Source organism: Haliotis asinina, chromosome 4 (assembly GCF_037392515.1).
Source record: "Haliotis asinina isolate JCU_RB_2024 chromosome 4, JCU_Hal_asi_v2, whole genome shotgun sequence".
Classification (NCBI taxonomy): Eukaryota; Metazoa; Mollusca; class Gastropoda; order Lepetellida; family Haliotidae; genus Haliotis; species Haliotis asinina.
Window position 1 is genome coordinate 80,098,778 of NC_090283.1, and position 23,982 is coordinate 80,122,759.

At 41.7% G+C, this 23,982-nt stretch overlaps 1 protein-coding gene across 1 annotated transcript; it reads left to right on the forward strand.

The window, feature by feature from the left end:
* Nucleotides 1–7,501: 7,501 nt before the first annotated feature.
* LOC137281959 (uncharacterized) lies at nt 7,502–20,125 on the forward strand. The gene is made up of 10 exons (XM_067813697.1): nt 7,502–7,658; nt 10,940–11,145; nt 12,077–12,190; nt 12,889–13,047; nt 13,631–13,767; nt 15,228–15,327; nt 16,920–17,020; nt 18,561–18,724; nt 18,932–19,072; nt 19,585–20,125. Exons 2-10 carry the CDS (start codon nt 10,948–10,950, stop codon nt 19,692–19,694), a joined length of 1,224 nt encoding a protein of 407 aa, XP_067669798.1. The 5' UTR covers nt 7,502–7,658; nt 10,940–10,947; the 3' UTR covers nt 19,695–20,125.
* Nucleotides 20,126–23,982: the final 3,857 nt, after the last annotated feature.

Below are 23,982 nucleotides of genomic sequence, written 5' to 3' on the forward strand. Positions count from 1 at the left end.
ATTTGTTATTAGTGGTTTTGAGGAAACATGGGGATTCCCTAACTGTGCCCTTGATGGCACACACATCCCCATCATGGCACCGCCTATAGTTCATGGTGATTACTTAAACAGGAGAGGATATTATTCCATCATATTGCAGGCCTTATGTGATCAACAGTACATAATCAGGAACATTAATGTCGGTTGGCCTGGACGGGTTCACGATGCCCGTGTTTTTGGAAGTTCAGAAATCTATTTCAAAGGAGAGACAACTGGATTATATCCAAACTTCTCAAAACAACTTCATTTGCCAGGGAAACAAGTACCCATGCCCATTGTTATTGTGGCAGATGTAGCTTACCCCCTGAAGCCGTGGCTTCTTAAACCATACACACACATTGCAAACCTGTCTGAATCCCAGAAAACCTGTAACTACAGAGTCGTGCAAGAATGAGCATAGAGAATACCTTTGGTCGTCTAAAGGGAAGATGGGGGAGGCTATTGATGCGAATGGATGTTGATGTTGGATTTGCAAGCACTGTGGTGACCACGAGTGTTATTTTACACAACCTATGTGAAATGCACGGTGAAACATATGCAGGGGACATGGAGGTTCTTGAGGACAAAGATGCAGGCAATGATTATGATGATGAAGAGGAGGATGAAAATCGTCTTTCATGTGCTAAACAACTAAGAGATGACCTGTCATAGTTCTTTACCTTATGAACCTGTGGCGTCACACCAAGATCTTGATGATAAGCGTTTGCCATCTTTTGGTTGTGTCTACAGCTGTAGTTATCTGAATGATTCAATATTAAAACACAAAACGTTTATATAAAGTGTTCTTTATTGAGTCAATTGGATGAACAGAATTCTGTACGTTGAACATATTTTCATGTAATAGAAAATAATAATAATAAAAAAAAACAAGAGGGTTTTTTGTCAGTTTGACTGTCCTGTCATGACACCCTTGTCAACTTGAAAGTAATCCACTGTAACCAACAATCAGCATCTTGAATTCAAGCTAAAGAACAAAATGTACATTTCTACCCACTATTTAAAGTCAAATGAAACACAAAAAGGGCCTTTCGGTTATAGCTTTCTAAAGATTGTAGAATGAGTGAGATGACCTATCACACGAAACATCAGAATCTTCTGTTGAGATTCGTCCACCCATTGGTAGCGTACTGTCTTGTGTTAGCTGTGTAACCAGGTGAGCTTGGCACTGACTGCATGTTCTGATGTGAGACCGAGGGATGACCGAGGATGGCCGAGGGATGGCTTTGTATCATTTGCATCATTCGGAATTGATGTTGTCTTTCTTCTCGCCCCTGTCTCTCTTCAGAGTCTAATTTCTTCTTCTCCACATCTATTTTCTGTAGTTCGGCATCTATTCTTTTTTCTTCCAGTGATATTAAAGAGGCTTCCAATCGGCTGTTGCTTTCTGAGTAAGTCTTCATGATTGGTCCCAGAGCAGGCTCAAACCTTGGGTTCCGTTCTCTTTTATCTGGTTTCTTCATTTTCTTTTTCTCTTGATTTTTCAGTTCTCCTTGAGTTGGGTCATCTTTCTTGTTTTCCTCTTGTTTTTCTTCAACAAATGTTCCGGCGTTCTTCATTTCTGCATCATTTCTTCCAGCAACACCACGAAAGTCATTCTCAATCCCTTCCTCTACTGTAACATCACAAGGATCTTCAGCATCCAGTTGATCACTATCACCGCTCTCTAACGTTTCCTCGGTCATCTTTTTTCGTCTACTTTCAATCAGTTTCACAGGCGAAGATATGGGTCTATGGCCAAGAATTTTATTCAATAAATTGAAATGTCTGCACAGCATCCTCCCTTTGCCGCTGATCTTCTGATTTTTCTTGCAATCCCAAAATGATCTCTTTAATGTGTGCATTCTGATTTTGCACTGTCCTGTCAACTGTTCTGTCGGATTTCTCCTCGGCTAATGAGAAAATAGAGGACAAGTTTGTTCAGCTGGAGAAGAAAAAAGTTGACACTGAAATGAAACGGATAGAGAATGAGAGGCTTAAGATGGCAATGGAGGAGCGTCAGCATCAGTACAGCATGATGGAGATGATACTTGGGTGTGTGAATCCAAGACAGCCCGGTGCTATAATATTATTATTAATGGTTAGCACATCCGCCTTTCACGTCATCAAAGGTCTGGGTTCGAATCCCGATGGAGACACCAAAAAAGTGTGACCTAGATGTCAAACTGCGTGGTGTCCTTGGGCAAGGCACTTCATCCACATTGCACTCAGTCCACCCGGCTGTTACATGGATCGCTGGAAAAGCGAATGTGTGGACCTAGATGGTCATGAGAAGAACTTAGTAGCGTAGCTGCTTTGAAGTACAACTCCGTGTTGGTAATTATGTGTGAGTGGCGCCTTGAGCGTGCCCTGTGTGTACGGATATGTGCGCCATATAGATATCCACTTTAATTAGAATCTCGCCCTCACGCCTTTTGATTTGAGAAACACCAACACTCGTTGATAAACTGAACATCCTCGGCAAAGCTTGGATATTTGTATCCTTTATCAACTCGTGTTTATATATTTTGATATCAAAGGAATCTTGGGTGAGCTTCTCTGTAAATATTGTTCGAGAGACCTCACATTGATCTTTATATCGGTCCAATGATATATAGCCTAACACGTGCTTGGAAACGTCTCTTAGAAATGATAGCACCAAGAGTGTCATCATAATGTTTATTATTATACTTCATACCTGGATGTCATGACCTGATAGGCTGAGCGCTTTCCAATTATTTTCAACGTACACCGCTTACAAGCGAGTAAAATTTTCAGTGTACCCCGCCGCTGGGAATGACGAACTCATGTGGTACTTAGTTGTAGCAATTCTTTATGTCGAATAACATTGAATCACGTGGATTACGTAGGTTACCGATATTTTGCGCATGCAATGGAAGGGAGATAACTCTAAAACAAATTTTCCTGAGTAGTGGGGAGGAGATATTGACCAATGCCTGTTTTTCTGTCCTCTGCCGACCACCGTGGAAGTACAAACTGAATCTGCTTTCATTTGCGAAGAGCACACGAGACCACTGGCCATATGTCCACGCCTGCCCGCGACGTGGTGCTAGTAGTGGAGGAAATGCAAGTCGCCTACAGCAGAGTCCAGCTGCCCTCAAACGTCGACGACCGGTACTCCTGGATATTCTTGTTACTGAAGTGTTCTGTCTGAAGATCTGCTGCTCTAAGGAATCGGTTACGTAATGCAGCGTTAATCAGTGTCAACTCAGACTGCTGTGACTGCTTTGAAATCTTGAAATCACAGTCTACCAATAGCACTCTCACATAAAAGCGAATAGCAACCAACCGGTGAGTTTGACCACATTAAAAATGACCAATGGTCTGACCATAGTCAGTCTCACAGTTCCCAAACCACAGTATTTTCTCTATAGCCAAGCCCTGTCTGCAACGCTCAAGTCCTAAATGAAGCAATCAAGATTTTCCCAGGTGCAGAACCTATGGTCTCCCCTGGGCTCCTTTTCAAATTACGATAGGTTTGTTTGTTGCCATCAAAATTATATCCATTCAGAGACTCAGCATTAGTCTGGGTCAGACCCCTTTCAGCAAGAGTCAAACAACGGATTTCCATATCGACAGTCTGAATAAAATACGTGCCATTAGAAACAGAATGTCTCTTACTTTAAAGAACTTCATGTCTTTTTCCACACTGTTAAAAAGGTTTGTAAAAACTCCAGTTGTATATGTTTCAAGCAAAAACGAAGATTTTACCATTTCAAGAATCGCTGTTACTAATAGCTTGGCCCTTCATTAATAACGCTAGTAGTCGTAGAGGTGAATTTTGCCTTCCTTCAACACCGGTATTGTGGCGGTTGGGTATCCTACCTGGCAGTTAAGCGTTCTCCCTTTACGCCGAGCACCCGGGCTCGATTTCCCACATGGTACACGGTGTGAACCCGTTTTCAGGTGTACCCGGATAGGAGATTGCTGGAATATCGCTAAAGGCGGCGTAAAACTAAATTCACAACACAGGAATTGATGATACTAATGACGTGTAATTCCATTTATATATTTGGAACTACAAACATCCGTCAATACGTCTTTAGAAAATTATACATGCAGAGAATACCAAAATAGCAGGAACGGTACGAACTGTTCTCTTTACACGCCTCACATGATACACGAATTAATTTTATGTACTCCACCCTCCCCGTCTACATGTTTGCCTTTGTGGTGACCACCGATTATTTGTTCACCTAAGAATGTCAGTGAGTAGTGGAGTTGTGAGGACGTTAATGGAAAGTCGGAGTATGACGTATATGTCAGCCAAATGACATCACTGACCAATTCTCACTCTTTGGTGATCCATCCATGTGTCTGTGGTTCGCTTTCTTGCTTTGGGGACTAGTTAGGTACCATAGAGATTTTGTCTTTTTGCAGATGGGTAATGTCTTTTTTGCACCCTCAAGCTGGCTTGATATACAATGTCGTGCGTGTAGGCGTGGTGAATATGGATTATTGCCTTTGTTTTTATTAAGTGTTATGGTCATTGTCTTTATTTACAAATCTGCACACAGTGCTTCACCACTGCAGAAAAGTCATCCATATAGGGCAGGGGTATACAGGCGGTGAGGTGAACGGTATACTGACTCGTGTGCTGTTCAATGCCCACAGATTGGTTTGTCGATCACGCTTGGGATGAAAAGTGGGGACGTCTACGTCAAGCCCGGAATCAGCTATCGACGTCAGCAGAATTGGGACAAGCGATAGTTCAGACACGGAACAACATTATCAAACTTTCTTCGATCGCATTGTGGCATCAGCGTTGTCAAGCCGTCGTTGCATCAACGCAAATGGTGCACACACACGCACACACATACACACAAACACAAACACAAACACACGATACTGAATTTGTGAACTGACTTTTGACACAGCATCTCTTCAAAGACGAGTTTGACGTAGTGTCAAATCATACAGATTTCGATATTCTCCTCTCAACAGCTGATGATGAAGGAAAACGCCATAAATCATGTCGTTCTCTTTTTCCATTATTTAATGGAGTTTTAAAACTGCATACACATCACATAATGCACTTACGCCATTCCAGTAGGACCGTGTATTAGCTATGCCCTAATGTTACCAGCCCAGAAAATAATTTACTAGTCCCAAATGTGAACCCAGATACGGGATTCATAAGTTTTAATCAGGTCATAATCTTGCATGATTTAAGTGTGTTAGAACTTAACAAGTCTAAGAAATGTTATATATTTACAAAAGAATTCCGTGAAAAATCACCAGCCAGTCGGGGCAGGGACTGTGGAGACTTACTCAGTCACTCGCCCGAGTGGAATGTTGGTAGCTGCGGGCTGGCGGGGCAGTGGCTAATTCGCACACTGTTACTGGAGGCCAATGTTCTTCACGGGAAACTTTACACTGTACCGAATTTATATACTTTGTTTGTGGGGGTTTTGTGTGTTTTTTTTTCTCTGTTGCGGTCAGCTAAGAACACATCTGGGGAGTGATGGTTCGATCGTCAAAGAGTTCTTTCAAAATACTGCATATCAACTTTTCGAGGTTTAATCGTGCCTAGCTAAGATACCAGGGGCCACAGAATAGAATCTATTATATGGTCTCTGAAGATACATAGAGTTCACTAACATGAACACCCATATCTAGCCGAGAGCCGTGATGCGGTCCTATACAGTCAAGACAAGACACTGCATGGATACCGATCTACTCCCAGATAGTTTCCCTACACATACACGTAACTGTCATGTTTTTATGATCATACGTTTATATATTAATGGGCATGTTACCCGTAAACTTCGTGTTTCAACGATAGCGAGCTGACATGTTGACATGTATAGGACCGCATCGCAGCTGTCGTCTAACCTATAGTATTCCCAGAAATTATTGAGAATCATGTTGCGTCATGTAACTCATTACGTTTATTAACTTCTGGCGTTTTACTTACATAAACATGTTAAAACATCATTCTTTTACAGTCTCAGTCTTGTTTTAGTACTTTGTTAGACCTCCTCGCTCAGCAATGCATGCCTGAATACGCCTAGGCACACTACCCATCAAAGTTTGTAGGTAATCGTGTGACAGGGTATCCCTATATTGGACCACCTCGGCCTTCATATCTTGAATATTTCTCAGTCCCTTTTGGTTTATTCTGTCCTTCATGACTCCCCACACATCCTCAGTTGGGTTTAGGTCTGGACTGTAACTGGGCCAGTCTAAAACTTGAACATTTTCGCCCGACAACCACTGTGTTGTGTAGCGCGCAGTGTGTTTTTGGTCATTATCATGCTGGAAAATCTAATCATCTTCATACAATGTTTGTGCTGTTGGAAGAAGGTGACCATTTAGAATGTCAACGTATCTTTCTTTTGTCAAGGTTCCCGTGAAAGCACACAATGGCGTCACTCCGCGAGCCGATATGCCACCCCACATGTGAAACTTCGGGCTATGTTTTGGTCGCTGGTAGATAGGTTTGACAGTATCTTTGGTCCAAATTTTCACACAGTTAGGGAGAAGCCAAACAGAACTTTCATCCGAAAAGAAAACATTATCCCAATCTTGATTTTCATGAGCCCGACACCAGTTTAAACGTTTTTCCTTTTGTGCATCTTTCATCAACGGCGAGGGAATTCCACGTTTTTTCACCCAATTAAGTCTCTGTAATTCCTGCCTAACTGTTTCATTGCATACCTGAGGACTTCCTCTGCTAATCATTTCATTTCTGATGTTCTCAACACTTCTCAATTTGCCCCTACTCACAATCTGCCCAAGTCTTCGGCGATCCACAACACTGAATTTCCTAGGCCGACCTGCCCCTGCTTTGTGCCTTATCCCGGTTCCTGTTTGAATATTCTTCAAAGTTCTGTATACTGTAGACAGAGGAATACCATGTCTACAAGCTAACACTTTAGCATCAGCCTCACCCCTTTCAAAATCATCTAGAATGAGCTTTCTTTTCCCTCTTGCTGTAAATTCTGCCATGTCAACACAGGAAGCCGTCTGCTCAGACAAGGAAGATAACTCTTGACGTAATGAGCTGCCTTCTAAGCCTTCAAAAGTTGTCTCCCTTATTTAGTATGCTTAGTGCATAGTGAAAGCCCTTTTTCCAATCTTAGCATCATTAGAAAAAGACAAAGATTTTCTCAATAATTTCTGGGAACACTGTATATCGTGCCTCCATTGTAGAATAAGACTGGGGTATTGGCTACAGCGATCGGTATTCTTGCACCGCGTAACTATAGCGAAACCAGTTTAAGCTGTTCATCGCGTACGAGCTGTGGAACCAGTTTAATGGTGTGGATCATTGTTAAAAGTGTACCGACAAATGTGGAGCGAATTTACTGTAAATATTTTTAAATCTTGACATTTACTTTCCAAGAACACAACAATGTCATAACCCTTAAGAACATAAGGGTTCAATGAATATACTAATTATTTACTAGAAAACATAAATTATGAAAGAATACATTTTGCTTCCAAAAATACTCATATTCCGTTGTTGCAGAAGAAATATGTAAATAACCAAGGTTTTTTCACCAACGTCGTTCCATGGAAGACCGCTTAAAATATCTTGTTTACACTGTGTGGGACGCTTGGCTGATGGATGCTAAGTATTATAATAACGTAATATTTAGCAGTGACAAGTTACAGCTGTAAGTTTAACTGTGACAAAATCAGTGTTGGCGAGTGGATGAATTTCTTTTCCTTCTTGTGTACAAGTACCTACCAGATATAGTTATCAAACATTTAAGCAAATTGAATACCCACTGTATTCATTATATTTAATTTACATAAACAGGTCGGTTCAACTAGGCAGGGAGCCTATATAAAAGGGCAGAAGAAACTCTTCGAAAAGCCGCTGAACGTATGTCTCGGGTCGTTACGTAACCAGTGTAGTCAATATGGTGGCAGCGTAGTATTTCAGATTGAGCCCGGTTTTCTTTCAACAGCTGATAAGTTCTTTGTGTGTTTTAACAACTGAAATCCAACATGTAGAAGATAGATTAACTATCCTGTCACTTCAGTTTAAGTCAAATAATTGGTATTAGTGCCCGTATTAGGACAGTAGATTTGTAGTAAAGTTTCAAGTCGGTAAGTTAGAGCTCACTCTCTTCTATTCTCGATTCACCGCGAAGACAGACTAAATTGTGCCGATAAAATCTTCTTTCACACATTCGTTTATTTTTTAGAAGGAGAACATACCTTTAGTTGAAAGGTATTTGAAAGTAACAGTGACAGTTTTATGACTTAATAAAATTGTTAGGGTGTAATAGGTGTGTGAAAAATATGACATTTCGCCATTGAAATGCTATACGCCGTTGTTTGAGTATTCCTAGTTACTTCCTCAAAAACATCTTTCACATACACTTTTAATTCATATGAGGGGAATATACTTTCATAATCTAAAAAAAATGTTAGGGTGTATTTGAGGTGTGTGAAAAACATGACATATTGCCGATCTGATCTCATTTGCCGTTGATGCTTGAGGGTTATAGTTCCATAACTTCTTTCTTTCTTGTTGATCTTATTATTTAGCAAAACTGGAAAGGTGTTTTAGAACGCTTTGTGAGAGTTTTACACTTTATTTTTGAGGGAAGTGTGACAGTTTCAGTTAACATCTTGTTAATGTCCTCTACATTCCCCACATGCAATAAGATATCTGAATTAATTATTAATGTCAATAAAAATGTTTCAAAGTAGATTTTTTTAAAGGACAGCTGATGTTAACACGTGTTCTGGCGATACTTTTGCGTTCTTTGAAATGTTTTGGGAGCGAAGGCCGCAGTGTATCATTTATTCTTTCATTCATTCACATATGTACTTATTTCTTTTATTCTTTTTCTTTATTTCGTTGATTCATTCACATAATTCTTGCTCTTAATTCTTACCATAATTCATTCATTCATTGTAAAATTCCGACTGATACAATAAACTGACTGAAGTTCTGTTAAACCAGGGATAATCTACAACATATATACTCTGTATAGTCTCCCTGGTTAACTCATTAAGGCCGAGAGACACGTATGTGGGGCAAATTAATTAACTTCTCACAGCGAGATTCGCGTATTGGGGGTTATAAAAAGCACCTCCCATTCAGCGAGAGCCGCGTATTGGGGGTTTTAAATTTTAAATTCGTATTGTACCTATTATTTCAATCAGTAATGATCAAAGATTAGCTTTTCTTACGAGAGAGGTTACCTTCTGTGTTAATCAGAAGAACTATTAATATGTTTTGATAACAATTGCTTGCAATGTTGGGGGTTTAAACTGGCAAATGAACACATGTCTGAGAGAAAGGGGATTATGAGATGTTGTTACAGGAGGTAAGTGTTTGTTACTCATCATTGGGAGTGAATACTAAGATACTATGTTTGCACATTCATCGAATTAACGTTGACAAGGTTACAAAACCTTCTTCTAAATCAAATCATTCATTCATTCATTTTGTGGAGTCCATTGTCAATCTTCTGAAATTCATTTACTTTCAAAACAAATATAAGTGAGCCCATCTTCATAAATATTTGGGGAGATTCAACTGCAAGTGTATACATCACAATAAATCAGTATCATGTAACTTATTTTAATTCTATAATACATGTACTTGAATTATGATATTTATTTGTAACAATGTGCAGATTTTATTGAAATGTTCAGCAAGCCATTATGTTTGATGTAGTGTGCGCAAAATGTTTATGCAAATAGATACTATCTCTACTCATTGGTTGGATTGGTTTATCCGGGGTAAAAATAATCGGATTGAAACGTTTTGAGTGCTTTAAAGAAAAATAAACTCGTCAAAGTGTATGTTCAGGATACACAAACTTTTTCATGATAGCTAGAGTTGATAAAACCGAAATCCAGCATATCGATTGGTCAGCGATCTAACCGATAGTCAATCTGTATCCAAGCTGTCTAGTGACTGAACATGCTCTTCAGAAATTTAGCCCATGCCCCATCACCTGTCATTTCCTCTGTGACAGTTATCTCATGATACGATTGGTCATAGATAACAAATCAGCCACTATATTGAACAGCTGAGATACAAAATGTGCTATTCGGGAACTTTGATGACGCCCATCCCATGACCCTTTGTCTTATGTATGTGGAAGGAGTAGCATTATACAATATGCATACATGCATGTTCGTGTGGTAACGTATATTTTCTGCATTAAATCTAGATGAACCAAAGTGACAAACTGTGAATCTGTTCCATGTAAGTCACACATTAGCTTATTAGTACTTACCTTAAGATATTCAGTATATACTAGCAACGTATCAGAGAAAATGCTTCTTTCATAGAAGATTATTAGGCATGTGCATGAATTCTTCTTTACTGCCATTGACTTAAATGTTTTGAACAATTTAACCTCACACAATGATATGAGAGGGACAATTTGTTTAAGAATGTCTTACATACAAAGAATACAAACATGTGTTAAGAAAATACACACGCCACCAAAAGTCTACAAGAGAAAGTGTAATAAATTTATGTAAAACGTTACATTTATGACATGTATTCACTCCTGCTTTCTTTCAACATATATCTTTACAATGCAATTAAACAGTCAGGACTTGCTCGTATGACGAGACAGTTTCCTGTAATCTCCGAAACCTGCCAGGGATATATGGCATGAATAGCCCTTATTGGTCTCGCAACAGCCAGTCAGGCAATCAGCACGAGGTTCCAGGTGTTGAGCAGTGAAGTGGCTCTTGGGCTTAATGAGTTAAACACAACTGAAGTTGCACTGGGAACGAGCCAAGTCACTGTGTGCATGACAAGGCACACATTAATTAGTACAAATGGTAAAGAAAGCAAGCGAGTGACCTATCCCTGTTGTAGAGTATCCCTGTACAAGGGTAGTAACAAACTGACCTTGATAAGTTGATATTGTACTTGCTATCTTCAATGTATTTATCTAGTGTCTGTATGTAGGTCAGTCTATGTTGACTGGGAGAATGAGATCAAGTGCAACAGTCGTGGGGAAGAGACGGACGTGTCAACATTGTTTACACACATTGAAGGTTGAATCTTCCCGGATCATTTATCAAAGGGTACAGAAGATGACAACATATCTTGAGCCTTACAACCCCCCATCATGGGCAAAAGAATTGAAATTTATACCAAAGTTTCGAGTGCAGGTAAAATACATCATCATATATCATCCATCAAAACTGGCAGTCTAGTAAATCTGGTTCAAGTATTTTAATCACCTCTTTGTCTGCCAACTCAAATTGTCTTTGTCTCACTCAGAATTAATAATTACTCCCTTGGTACACAGATAAAATTTGTCGCTCTAAACATGAAGCAGTGTCATTAATTATTACATGAATAACAGAACTGAGAGTTTACAAGTATGCTAAAGACCTTCTTTCTTTGAAGTGTGTTTTGGTTGATTATGGCTTAAAAACAGTACTAAGTTATCATGTGTATATCTATTCATGACATGCATTTATCAGGACCTGCTGAAAGTCTGATGTCTAGCACATTTATAACCAAAATAATATAAATAATTCCCAATGTGGAATAAACAGTTCCAAGTTTATTCATGTAAGCTATGTAAATAAGACCATTTACAAAATGCAGTCTGCAACAAAATTTGTGTTTTTGCAATTTGCCAACCCATGCAGATCCCGGGTACAAGAGGTCTTCAGCAACCCATGCTTGCCACAAAAAGCGACTATGCTTGTTGTAACAGGCAACTAATAGTATTGTGGTCAAGATTGCTGACTTGGTTGACACCTTTCATTGGTTCCAAATGTCCAGGTCGATGCACATTGCGTTGGCCAGTGGATCATCTGGACTCGATTATTTACAGACCTAAGTCGTATAGCTGGAATATTGCTGAGTGTGCCATAAATCCTGAACTCTTTCATTCACTCAGTTTGCCTGCCAAGTTCATGTGGAGTCCGCATGAAATCTCAGTCTTGTGATATTTAATGAATTTGTTGAATGTGAAAAACAGAACCATGGGTGTAAGAAGGAAAATGACTTCGTCAAAACAGAATATATGTCCACAGATTGTTATGCATTTTATATTGTATCCATGGTAACAGTTTGTGCATTTTTCAGCTGGCACAACCAAACACTCCAATTCACAAGTGGCATATTCCAGGTGCTCCAGAACGTTTCAGCATCCACATCAAGCGGGACGATATGACTGGAGGTACTCTGTCAGGGAATAAGGTCAGCATTTGAGATCAACATCTTTATACATACAAGTACAGTATATCAAACTCAAAGGACCATACATTGAAATTTAAATTGTAACATTTTGGGGTGATATATACCATTTCTCTTCAATATGAAGCAAGTGGCCAGGACCTGAAAAAAGAAGTTTGTTAAATCTGTCTGTGTGTTAAAAGCATGGAAATTTTATAGTTGGTCCAGGAGAGCAGTTCTGTTGTCTGCCTTAGCTGTTGAAGTTTTCTATCCTTTAATGTGTGTATGTACAAGCCATTAGATTTGTTTGTTTTTCACTGTTTTCAGCCCTTGATCCCTCAAACTGTTTGGCTTCCTGGTCAGTGCTATTTGTTGTTCGGGCCTTGTAGTCACTGTTATCTTGATAATGGTGTAAGGATTTACATCGAAACGTCACTCTGTAAATGAGAACTTGTTATCATATACTTGTTATCATATACTTGTTATCATATACTTGTTATCATATACTTGTTTTTATTATATGCTTGTTATCATATACTTATTATTATATACTTCGATAAGTATGGCATGGAATGGTTGACAGGGTATCTATGTTACACTGCAGTGTGGTGCCTCAAAGGCTATGAACTTGGTCAGAACAGCAGCTGTTACATATACACACATGTACATCTTACAGAGGCACACATTTTATATCCTTGTGGTGTCTTCAAATGTTGTTTCAGGTCCGGAAACTGGAGTTCCTCTTTGCGGATGCCATTGATCAGGGATGCAAGCATGTGTGCACCGTTGGTGGGATTCAGTCCAATCACTGTAGGGCAGTGGCTGTTGCAGCACGACAACTTGGTCTTGTACCACATCTACTTCTTCGCACCAGCACCACAGTATGACCTTTGAGTCTTCCTGAATACAGCTCAGTATTGTGGTGAAATGTACATCACCCAACAGAGGCTCACTATTGTCATAAAGAGTTGTAGCAATATAGCATCATTGTTGAATCATGCCAGTGAGAGTGACCTCCCCTGGCTGCATTGTAATGGTCACCATGCTGACCATGGACCTTTTGAACCAAAGTCCTTGTCTTTTATACAAGTCTAAGACAGATATGTTTTCAGTTATGTTTACAGATGTGTTTATCATGAGTTTGCTGTTTTGTGTTGTCATTAGCAATGCTTTGAGGGGCAGTCAGGCACCCCATTAGTTAAAGTGTTCACTTTTCCTGCTAAATGCTTGGGTTTGATTCCAATCCTAAGTGCAAATGTGTGAAATATTGTTTAGAGAGGCATGAAGATAAATTCTGTCCTTCAATTACTGTGTTTGGTTCTGTCGATTAATCATTTTATTTCCATGTTTTATGCATGTGGTTATCTCAACACAGAGCCATTGAGGTTTTGTCATATTGTTTTGGTGAGATAGTATCCTGACCCTGCGTTGTGTCATTGTGGTGATTAAAAGTAATATTTGCAGTCACCATCAGATATTGGTTGTGATGGGAACGTGTTGCTGAACCGTATGTGTGGGGCACGCATGTACATTGTGCCCAGGCCCTCACCATACATCACTGAACTGAGGCCCAGACAGGAGAGATTGGCAGAGATCATAAAGTGAGTTGTACAGATGCGATAGAGCACATATACTGACAGGGTAGGGCACACATGTACAGAGGGGTTGGGGCACATATGTACAGAGGGGTTGGGGCACATATGTACAGAGGGGTTGGGGCACACATGTACAGAGGGGTTGAGGCACACATGTTCAGAGGAGGTAGGGCACACATGTACAGAGGGGTTGGGGCACATATGTTCAGAGGGGTTGAGGCACACATGTTCAGAGGAGGAAGGGCACACACGTACAGAGGGATGGGGCACATATCTACAGAGGGGTTGAGGCACACATGTTCAGAGGAGGAAGGGCACACATGTACAGAGGGGTTAGGGCACATATGTACAGAGGAAATGGGCACACATGTACGGAGGGGTTGGGGCACACATGTACAGAGGGGTTGAGGCACACATGTACAGAGGATAGGAAGGGCACACATGTACAGAGGGGTTGGGGCACACATGTTCAGAGGAGGAGGAAGGGCACACATGTACAGAGGGGTTAGGGCACATATGTACAGAGGGGTTAGGCACACATGTACAGAGGGTTTGGGGCACACATGTTCAGAGGGGTTGGGGCACAAATGTTCAGAGGAAATGGGCACATGTACAGAGGGGTTGGGGCACACATGTTCAGAGGAGGAGGAAGGGCACACATGTACAGAGGGGTTGGGGCACATATGTTCAGAGGGTTTGGGGCACACGTACAGAGGAGTTACGGCACACATGTTCAGAGGAGGAAGGGCACATATGTACAGAGGGGTTGGGGCACATATGTTCAGAGGAAATGGGCACACATGTACAGAGGGGTTGGGGCACACATGTTCAGAGGAGGAGGAAGGGCACACATGTACAGAGGGTTTGGGGCACACATGTTCAGAGGGGTTGGGGCACACATGTTCAAAGGAGGAGGAAGGGCACACATGTGCAGAGGGGAGGGGCACACATGTACAGAGGGGAGGGGCACACATGTGCAGAGGGAGTAGCACATGTACAGAGGATAGGGACACACTCATACAGAGAGATTGGGGTACATATGTACAAAGGAGCTAGGGCGCACATGTATGGAGAGATTGCGTCACACGTGTACAAAGGGGAGAGACACCTTTACAGAGGGGTTGGGGCACACATACTGAAGGGGTAGGCACACATTTACAGAGAAATTGGGGCACACATGGACAGAGGATAGGGACACACGATCAGAGGTGAGGGGCACACATGTAAAGAGAGATTTGGGAACATGTACAGAAGTGATGGGGCACACATGTACAGAGGATAGCGACACATGAACAGAGGGGAGGGGCACACAAATACAGAGGATAGCGACACGTACAGAGGGGAGGGGTACGCATGTACAGAGGATAGGAAGGGACACACGTACAGAGGGGTGGGGTATGTATGTACAGAAACTAGCAAATATTATTTTATTATCAGAGATAGACCTTCATGCATGTGTATTTCAGACAACAGACCGGAGAGTCTACCTACCTCATACCTGTCGGGGGTTCCAACAAAGTGGGGCTGTTTGGTTACATCTCTGTGTTCCAGGAACTCCAGGCACAGGTACTGTCTCACCCCGTTGGGGTTTACTCGATAGGCCTAACACTTTAAGGCGATGAGAGTGTGATCAATTTTGGGAGACTGCCCAATTTTCAGGGCAAAATGTTACTCTGGATTGAGTTGGCTAGAAGATAAAAGACTTTTCTCAGGTTATGATATTATTTTAAAGAATATTTCCACATTGATAGAAACAGTAAATGAGGGAATAATTATTTTAAATATTCTCATTATTTCTGTTTTGAATAAGAACGACACTTTTCCTCTTCTCCGTAGAGAATGTGTTTGTTGTGAATACACACTGCCATTTACAAAATGGTCCAGTGTAGCACGTTATATTGGAGACTATGCTCTATGAATACACAGTGCCATTTTGAAAATTGTCCAGTGTAGCACGTTATATTGGAGACTATGCTCTATGAATACACACTGCCATTTAGAAAATAGTCCAGTGTAGCACGTTATATTGGAGACTATGCTTTATGAATACACACTGCCGTTTAGAAAATAGTCCAGTGTAGCACGTTATATTGGAGACAGTGCTTTATGAATACACACTGCCATTTAGAAAACAGTCCAGTGTAGCACGTTATATTGGAGACTATGCTTTATGTATACACACTGCCATTTAGAAAATAGTCCAGTGTAGCACGTTATATTGGAGACAGTGCTTTATGAATACACACTGCCATTTAGAAAACAGTCCAGTGTAGCACGTTATATTGGAGACTATGCTTTATGAATACACACTGCCGTTTAGAAAATAGTCCAGTGTAGCATGTTATATTGGAGACAGTGCTTTATGAATACACACTGCCATTTAGAAAATAGTCCAGTGTAGCACGTTATATTGGAGACTATGCTTTATGAATACACACTGCCGTTTATAAAATAGTCCAGTGTAGCACGTTATATTGGAGACAGTGCTTTATGAATACACACTGCCATTTAGAAAACGGTCCAGTGCAGCACGTTATATTGGAGACTATGCTTTATGAATACACACTGCCATTTAGAAAATAGTCCAGTGTAGCACGTTATATTGGAAACTATGCTCTATGAATACACACTGCCATTTAGAAAATAGTCCAGTGTAACACATTATATTGGAAACTATGCTCTATGAATACACACTGCCATTTAGAAAATAGTCCAGTGTAACACGTTATATTGGAAACTATGCTCTATGAATACACACTGCCATTTAGAAAATAGTCCAGTGTAATACATTATATTGGAGACTGTGCTCTATGAATACACAGTGCCATTTAGAAAATGGTCCAGTGTAGCACGATATATTGGAGACTGTGCTTTATGAATACACACTGACATTTAGAAAATAGTCCAGTGTAACACGTTATATTGGAAACTATGCTCTATGAATACACACTGCCATTTAGAAAATAGTCCAGTGTAACACATTATATTGGAGACTATGCTTTATGAATAGACACTGTCATTTAGAAAATAGTCCAGTGTAACACGTTATATTGGAGACTATGCTTTATGAATAAAGTGCAGATTAAGTATAAGATCCCATCCCCTACTTTTCCTGCCCAGCACTTTGCGACATGGACTTTTTTGCATATTTCATTCAGGGGGTGCTGGAGAATTTCGATGATATTGTGTTTACGTGTGGCAGTGGAGGCACTGCGGCTGGACTGAGTATAGCTAACTACCTGACAGGTAGCACACTCAGGTAAGAGAGACACTGGTAGCTGATGTCTGCCTCCAAAGTGTGATTTCCTCTGAATCAATAATACATTTCTATCCCTTAATTAAATGTTAATGGTTTTGTTATCGCAAAGCTTGATGCTCATGGTACAGCTTGTTTACAATGTTTTCTGTTATTTCTACCTGTAGATGTCATGTGTTCAAGGTGTGTGACGATGATGTGTATTTCTACCTGTAGATGTCATGTGTTGATGGTGTGTGACGGTGACGTGTATTTCTACCTGTAGATGTCATGTGTTCAAGGTGTGTGACGATGATGTGTATTTCTACCTGTAGCTGCCATGTGTTGATGGTGTGTGACGATGACGTGTATTTCTACCTGTAGATGTCATGTTTTCACGGTGTGTGACGATGATGTGTATTTCTACCTGTAGATGTCATGTGTTGATGGTGTGTGACGATGACGTGTATTTCTACCTGTAGATGTCATGTGTTCACAGTGTGTGACGATGATGTTTATTTCTACCTGTAGATGTCATGTGTTCACGGTGTGTGATGATGACATGTATTTCTACCTGTAGATGTCATTGGTTTGTGGTGTGTGATGATGACATGTATTTCTACCTGTAGATGTCATGTGTTGATGGTGTGTGATGATGACATGTATTTCTACCTGTAGATGCCATGTGTTCATGGTGTGTGACGATGATGTGTATTTCTACCTGTAAATGTCATGTGTTGATGGCGTGTGACGATGACGTGTATTTCTATCTGTAGATGTCATGTGCTGATGGTGTGTGACGATGACGTGTATTTCTACCTGTAGATGTCATGGGTGTGTGGTGTGTGAATGTGTTATGTATTTCTACCTGTAGATGTCATGTGCTGATGGTAAGTGACGATGACGTGTATTTCTACCTGTAGATGTCATGGGTTTGTGGTGTGTGAATGTGTTATGTATTTCTACCTGTAGATGTCATGTGGTGATGGTGTGTGACGATGACGTGTATTTCTACCTGTAGATGTCATGGGTGTGTGGTGTGTGAATGTCTTATGTATTTCTACCTGTAGATGTCATGTGCTGATGGTAAGTGACGATGACGTGTATTTCTACCTGTAGATGTCATGGGTTTGTGGTGTGTGAATGTGTTATGTATTTCTACCTGTAGATGTCATGTGTTGATGGTGTGTGACGATGACGTGTATTTCTACCTGTAGATGTCATGGGTTTTTGGTGTGAGACAATGTCATGTTTTTCTACCTTTAGATGTCATGTGTTCGTGGTGTGTGACAATGACTTGTATTTCTATTTGTAGATGTCATGTGTTGATGGTGTGTGATGATGAGGTGTATTGTTTTCGACCTGTAGCTGTCAAGGGGTCGTGGTGTGTGAAAATGACATGTTTTTCTATTTGTAGATGTCATGTGTTCATGGTGTGTGACGATGATGCATATTTCTACCTGTAGATGTCATGTATTCATGGTGTGTGACGATGATGCGTATTTCTATCTGTAGATGTCATGGGTTTGTGGTTTGTGACGATGATGCGTATTTCTATCTGTAGATGTCATGGGTTCGTGGTTTGTGACGATGATGTGTACTTCTACAATCACATTCAGGAGACCCTGGAGGACGTTGGCCTCCCCCACGTGAACGCTCGGGACATAGTGGACATTGTGACAGGCTACAAAGGGAAAGGCTATTCCATCTCAGCTGATGAAGAGCTGAGTGGGTGTTCACTGTACCTCTCATTTTATATCATTTAGTCTACCTATAGTGAAATGCTGCCTTGTAAGAAAGTAAGGCACTTCATAGATAACCAGTGCCAGTCAAACAGATCATATTCCCTTGTAAATAAGTAGCATCATCTGCAACATGTGGTGTTTGGGAGATGTATGGGGTCAGACATTGGTAAATGACTTTAATTATCCACAGGTTTTATCACTGATGTGAGCATTCAGTCTGGCATCCTGCTGGACCCCACATACACGGGGAAGGCAGCCTTCGGCATGGTGCAGGAACTCTCCTCCAACCCAGGTCGCTTCAAGGGGGACAGGATCTTGTTTCTTCATACAGGTAAATTTAAGAGGAACAGGATCTTGTTTCATTATACAGGTAATTATAATGGGGACAGGGAATTGTTACTTCTTTCAGGAAAGTATAAGGGGAACACGGTCATGTTACATCATCCAGGAAGATTTAAGGGGGATCAGGTCTTTTTTCTTAATGCAGGTAGATTCAAGGGGGACACCGTCATGTTATATCATACAGGTACATTAAAGACAAACAGGTTGTTGCTTCATACTGGTAATTATAAGGGGGATAAGGTATTGTTACTTCATACAGACACAGGTAGATTTAAGGAGGATCAGATCTTGTTTCCTCATACAGGTAGGTTCAAGGACAGGATCTTGTTACTTCACACAGGTAAATTTAAGGGGGACTGAGTCATGTTTCTTCACAAAGGCAAATGTGGGAGATAGGTTACTTTTGTCTTCACACTTGTAGATGGCATCTAGCTCACCCAGCTAGTTCACTCACTTACTCACAGACTCACTCACTCTCATATTTTACTGTTGTTGTTGCAGGTGGGGTGTTCGGGCTGTTTGATGGCAGGATGAATTCATTATTGAAAACAACTAATTCAGAAACAGATAACATTAAGATGTGGCCAGTCAAAACGTGTGACCCATCGTGATTGACATTCAACCTCTCTGTAACTCATCTCTATGATTGTGATAGCATCCACTGGGCTACCATCCCGTTGACAACCTAAATATGTAACTTGTTCAATGTAGATTGTTGCCAAGGATAATGTCGTTTTAGATGCATTTTATTTTCTGCTATCACAAGGATGCATGGGTTGGTTTCCATTCGGTGGGTACAGCCCAATGCTTGATGTAGAATTTAACAAACCAAATTACATTGTAGATATATCTGATATATGTGTAGTAGCGGATGAGGTTCCAGTTGTATAAATAACACGGAACAGCTACTTGATGGCGAGCTGACAGCACGCACTTTATTAAGCAAACCCAGATTTTCCAGTCAGTGTTTTCCAGCTGTGTAAATATTATATAAATATACTATTACCATACATGAGATAAATTGATTGTACCAGCCATATCACATAATATCTTTGATTTATGCCTGAATAACATAGAAAGGGAACAGTCACTATAGTTAAACTGCAAAAGATTACTTTCTTCAGAATAAACTGTATGCCTACAAGGCTGACACATTGCAACCAAACTTTAAGATCTACAGCCAATATATACAATATGAGTAGTATAGGTAATGAGAGTTCTGGACCACTTTTCAAAAACCCCCTCTAAAAAGCCTCATTTACTAAATGAGGCTTTGGTGGGGCCATTAGCTCTTGCTATTATTGCCCCTACTACAAAGCTACGCCATCACGTTTACCGTGACTTGGCAGGCGGTAACACTGTGCCGTACGGTACGATCAATAATTCTTCTCTTACAAACCCCCTACCCGGCCCACCCCTCAAGTAGTACAAGTTAGGTTCGTCGGCTTTTATATCCACTTTATCTATGTTGTAAGTTTTGACCGACCATATAGGATCGGTGGCTCGCTTACGGCTATCACCCTCGTGTTCCCCAGGCTGGTACAGATACCTCACTAGGGCCCTATCCGGTATCTGTTTCTCCTTCCCACGCAATGGAGCGGCCGACTCTGCAACTATTGATTTTAGTTTGATAGCGTCTGCCGGTTTCTTACCGGTGAGACGGGTGACTTCATGGTTGATTGCCGACACCACCTCGGGTAACCTCGTGACCCATTCGGTCGATCGTTTTCCAGGGGTGGTCATCTCCCTAGCATACTGATGGCCGAACAAGCGCTCAGCCAAAGTCCTATTAAATCTCTCAACTATAGCTTGGCTGCGATGGGCTCCAGCCGTGCCACGCCTGACCTTCGTATCGTGTTTGGCTAGCAGTTGTGACACGGCACCCATGAACTCCCGTCCGGGGTCAACTTGCAGCTCTGTTGGCCACGTCAGCGGACTGCGTTTGTATATACGTTCGAATCCTCTGGCTACCTGGGCCGAATCTTTCGTGGTCAAGGGTTCGGCTTCCTTGTAACGACTGGCTACGTCCACTACGGTTAAGGCATACTTGTACCTCTTGTCGTGGGGTAGGAACAGTAGGTCTGCCTGGTGAACGCTATTAGGTATGTTAATACCGAACCTCCTTCTAGGTACGTAGCGTGGTGCAGGCAAATAGATCTGCCACAGGGCTTGTTTTTCAAGCCACGCTTTGGCTTCCTCCGGGGGTACTCGCGCTAGTTTAGCTAGCTTATCTACTGCGCTAGCTCCTTTCCAGTACCCACGCGGGCTGTAGTAAATAGACTCACATTTTTTCATGTCCATACGCGTATGTGTTTATCCCATCAATAGCTATCCAACGTTTCGTGTCCATAGGTGATAGGGACGTCTTGTTTATAGTCAGTCCGTATATCTTGTGCCCATCACTTCTAAGTGTGTTCATTTTATGTCTAAAGGTACGGGTCTTGAACAGGGCTTCCTTGAATCTGGCGTGTTTGATGTGTTGTTTCACCACATACTTCTTAACCCCCTTAGCCTTCCGGATCTCGCTATTGTCGGCTTTCAGTATGGAGTACATCTTAGGCCTCAAACCTATGTACTCGGCTATGGGCGTGCCAGCACACTCGTCCTTCATCTTACCTAGGACCTTTTTATTTACCGTACTGTGCATGGCATGGGTCTTAGGGTAGTCGCTGGTGTCGTATAAATCGATGTGTTTTTTCATGTCCTCGTACACGTCCTCAGTTCGAATCTCCATCAGCAGGGAATCCGTGTCAGTGTACAGCACTTCGCACCTGTCGCCGTACTGTTTCTTGAGCTCGTTGTAGTAAAAGTCGTACATCAGGTGTTTGGATAAATCGAGGATGCTCATCCCCACGTAAACAGGCCGGTTGAATTTTATGTGGCTTTTCTTCATGTGTATGGCAGCCAGGTCGTCTGTGAATATCTTGCTACGGTTGAATGCCGGACTGGCTATCAATTTCCTGAGCTTGTCTTCCTCACTAGATCTAACCAGCTTCACGGTCACGCGTTTCCTCAGGTTCTCCATAGTCTTACCAAACACCGAGTTGTTCATGAGCTTGTAGAGATTTTTCTCGAAATCACTGGTGGCTTTTTTTCGTAGGTCTGTGTTCATTCTGATGTAGGGCTCCATCCATGGGCTCTGGTCGAACATGAGCACCCTGTGTATTTTGGTCAGCCTCATACCCAACGACAGGTACAGCTGTAGGTTGCGATAGTGAACGATGTACTTGGTCTTATTCATTAAGTTAGGCACGAGTTTTTCAACGTCTGTCACACGACCACCTGACAAGTTATGTTGATACTCAGACATCCAGTCTGGGTTAACCCTCATACGTTCGGGTGCAAGGGGATAGCTGTTGTGCGATGCGTGTAATGCCTTGGGATACTCTAAGTCAACCTCGAGGATATAACCTTTGTTCGAATCTGGTGCAATGCTCATAACATCAACGTGGGGTACCCATTCGAATCCCCCTGTAGGTAGATACTGGCTCATGGCCCAGCCGTACAGGTTGTTTGCGTCGAGGTATAGAATGTGATTGGTTGGTTTGTTAGGATCGTAACCTTTCACGTATTGATTATTTGCTTTAGCGTATCGTTTGGATGCCATGGAAATCCCACCTCGCAAGCCTTTCTCAATGAATAGGTGCATGTCGTAATCTGTGAGCAATTCTAAATTAACTCCGGTCTTTTTAAGCAAGGCGTCCCACGACAGACCTGGGCTGGTGTAATACCATGCGGGGTCGAGTTTATACTGCTTTAAACAGGTCCGCCGAAACGTCTCGAACACGTCGGCTAACAGCAGTACATCTGTCCTCAAGTACAGGTCGTGATAATCGCCCAGGTTCTTACAACCCAGTTTATTCCATACGTTAATCGCGTGCGAGTAATCGTCTCGTGAGACGGACGCCTCATTCAGCTTGCTATAAAAGCAGTCGATAGGAGGTAGTCTGGTCTCGGTGAACTTGGTCCAACTATCCATGTACTCATAGGGGTACACACCCTTCCTCATAAGCAGGGGTCTAGTCTCGGCGTCTGTGTATCGATCGGTGATAGGGAAGGTATTGTTGGCCTTGACCAGACTGTCGAGTGACGACAGGAGGAACTGAAACGAGTCAATGAACCTAAGTCCGTTTAAGCTGAAGGAGATGTATCTCTCCATGTTGTTGGGGATGCACGTTATATTACCATCGATTTTCGCGATGGCCTGCATGATCAAGTGTGAGTCGTACCCTCTCAAGTTGTGAAAGACAACGGGGATGTTTATTGTCTTAGGGTTGATTTTAAGCTTGAGGTTGCACGCGTTGTGAGCGGCGCCTTTATACTTACCAGTTATGTGACAGTGATCTCTCACCGAATCACCGTTAAGCGGTGAGTCGCACACGTGACACTTAGTGCTACTAGCGTGAGCTAGCCTGTCGGCTCGGGTCATACGCATGGGAGCGATTCTATACAATGCATTCCTAATAATTTTTTCTTCCTCCTGCAAGCACTTTAGAAACCTTTCAGCCGCGTCAGGACCCCTATACACTACCGGAGCTTTCGTTTCCCCGTCACAACGGACGACAATGTATCCAAACGAACAGGCTTTATGCTCTTGTGTTTTGTGTGTGAAACTCCCACTAGTGGATGATTCCCCTACAATTAAGGCTTCGAAGTCGGCGTATATAATATAAGGCACAGACATTTGATTCTTGTGATTGTCGAATTTTAGGATATTTTCACCTTCCTTAGGCATGTCGACTCGTATGGCCGTCTGCCCCACACCTTGGCAATCATCCCGGTGGGATTCTAATAAATCAGCTCGACTGAAACCGTGTAGACATCGTACACAAAAGTGTTTTTCCCCATTGTGTTTCGACTGGTCGTGCAACAACCGGCTGAGATGTTTTATCCACGTGT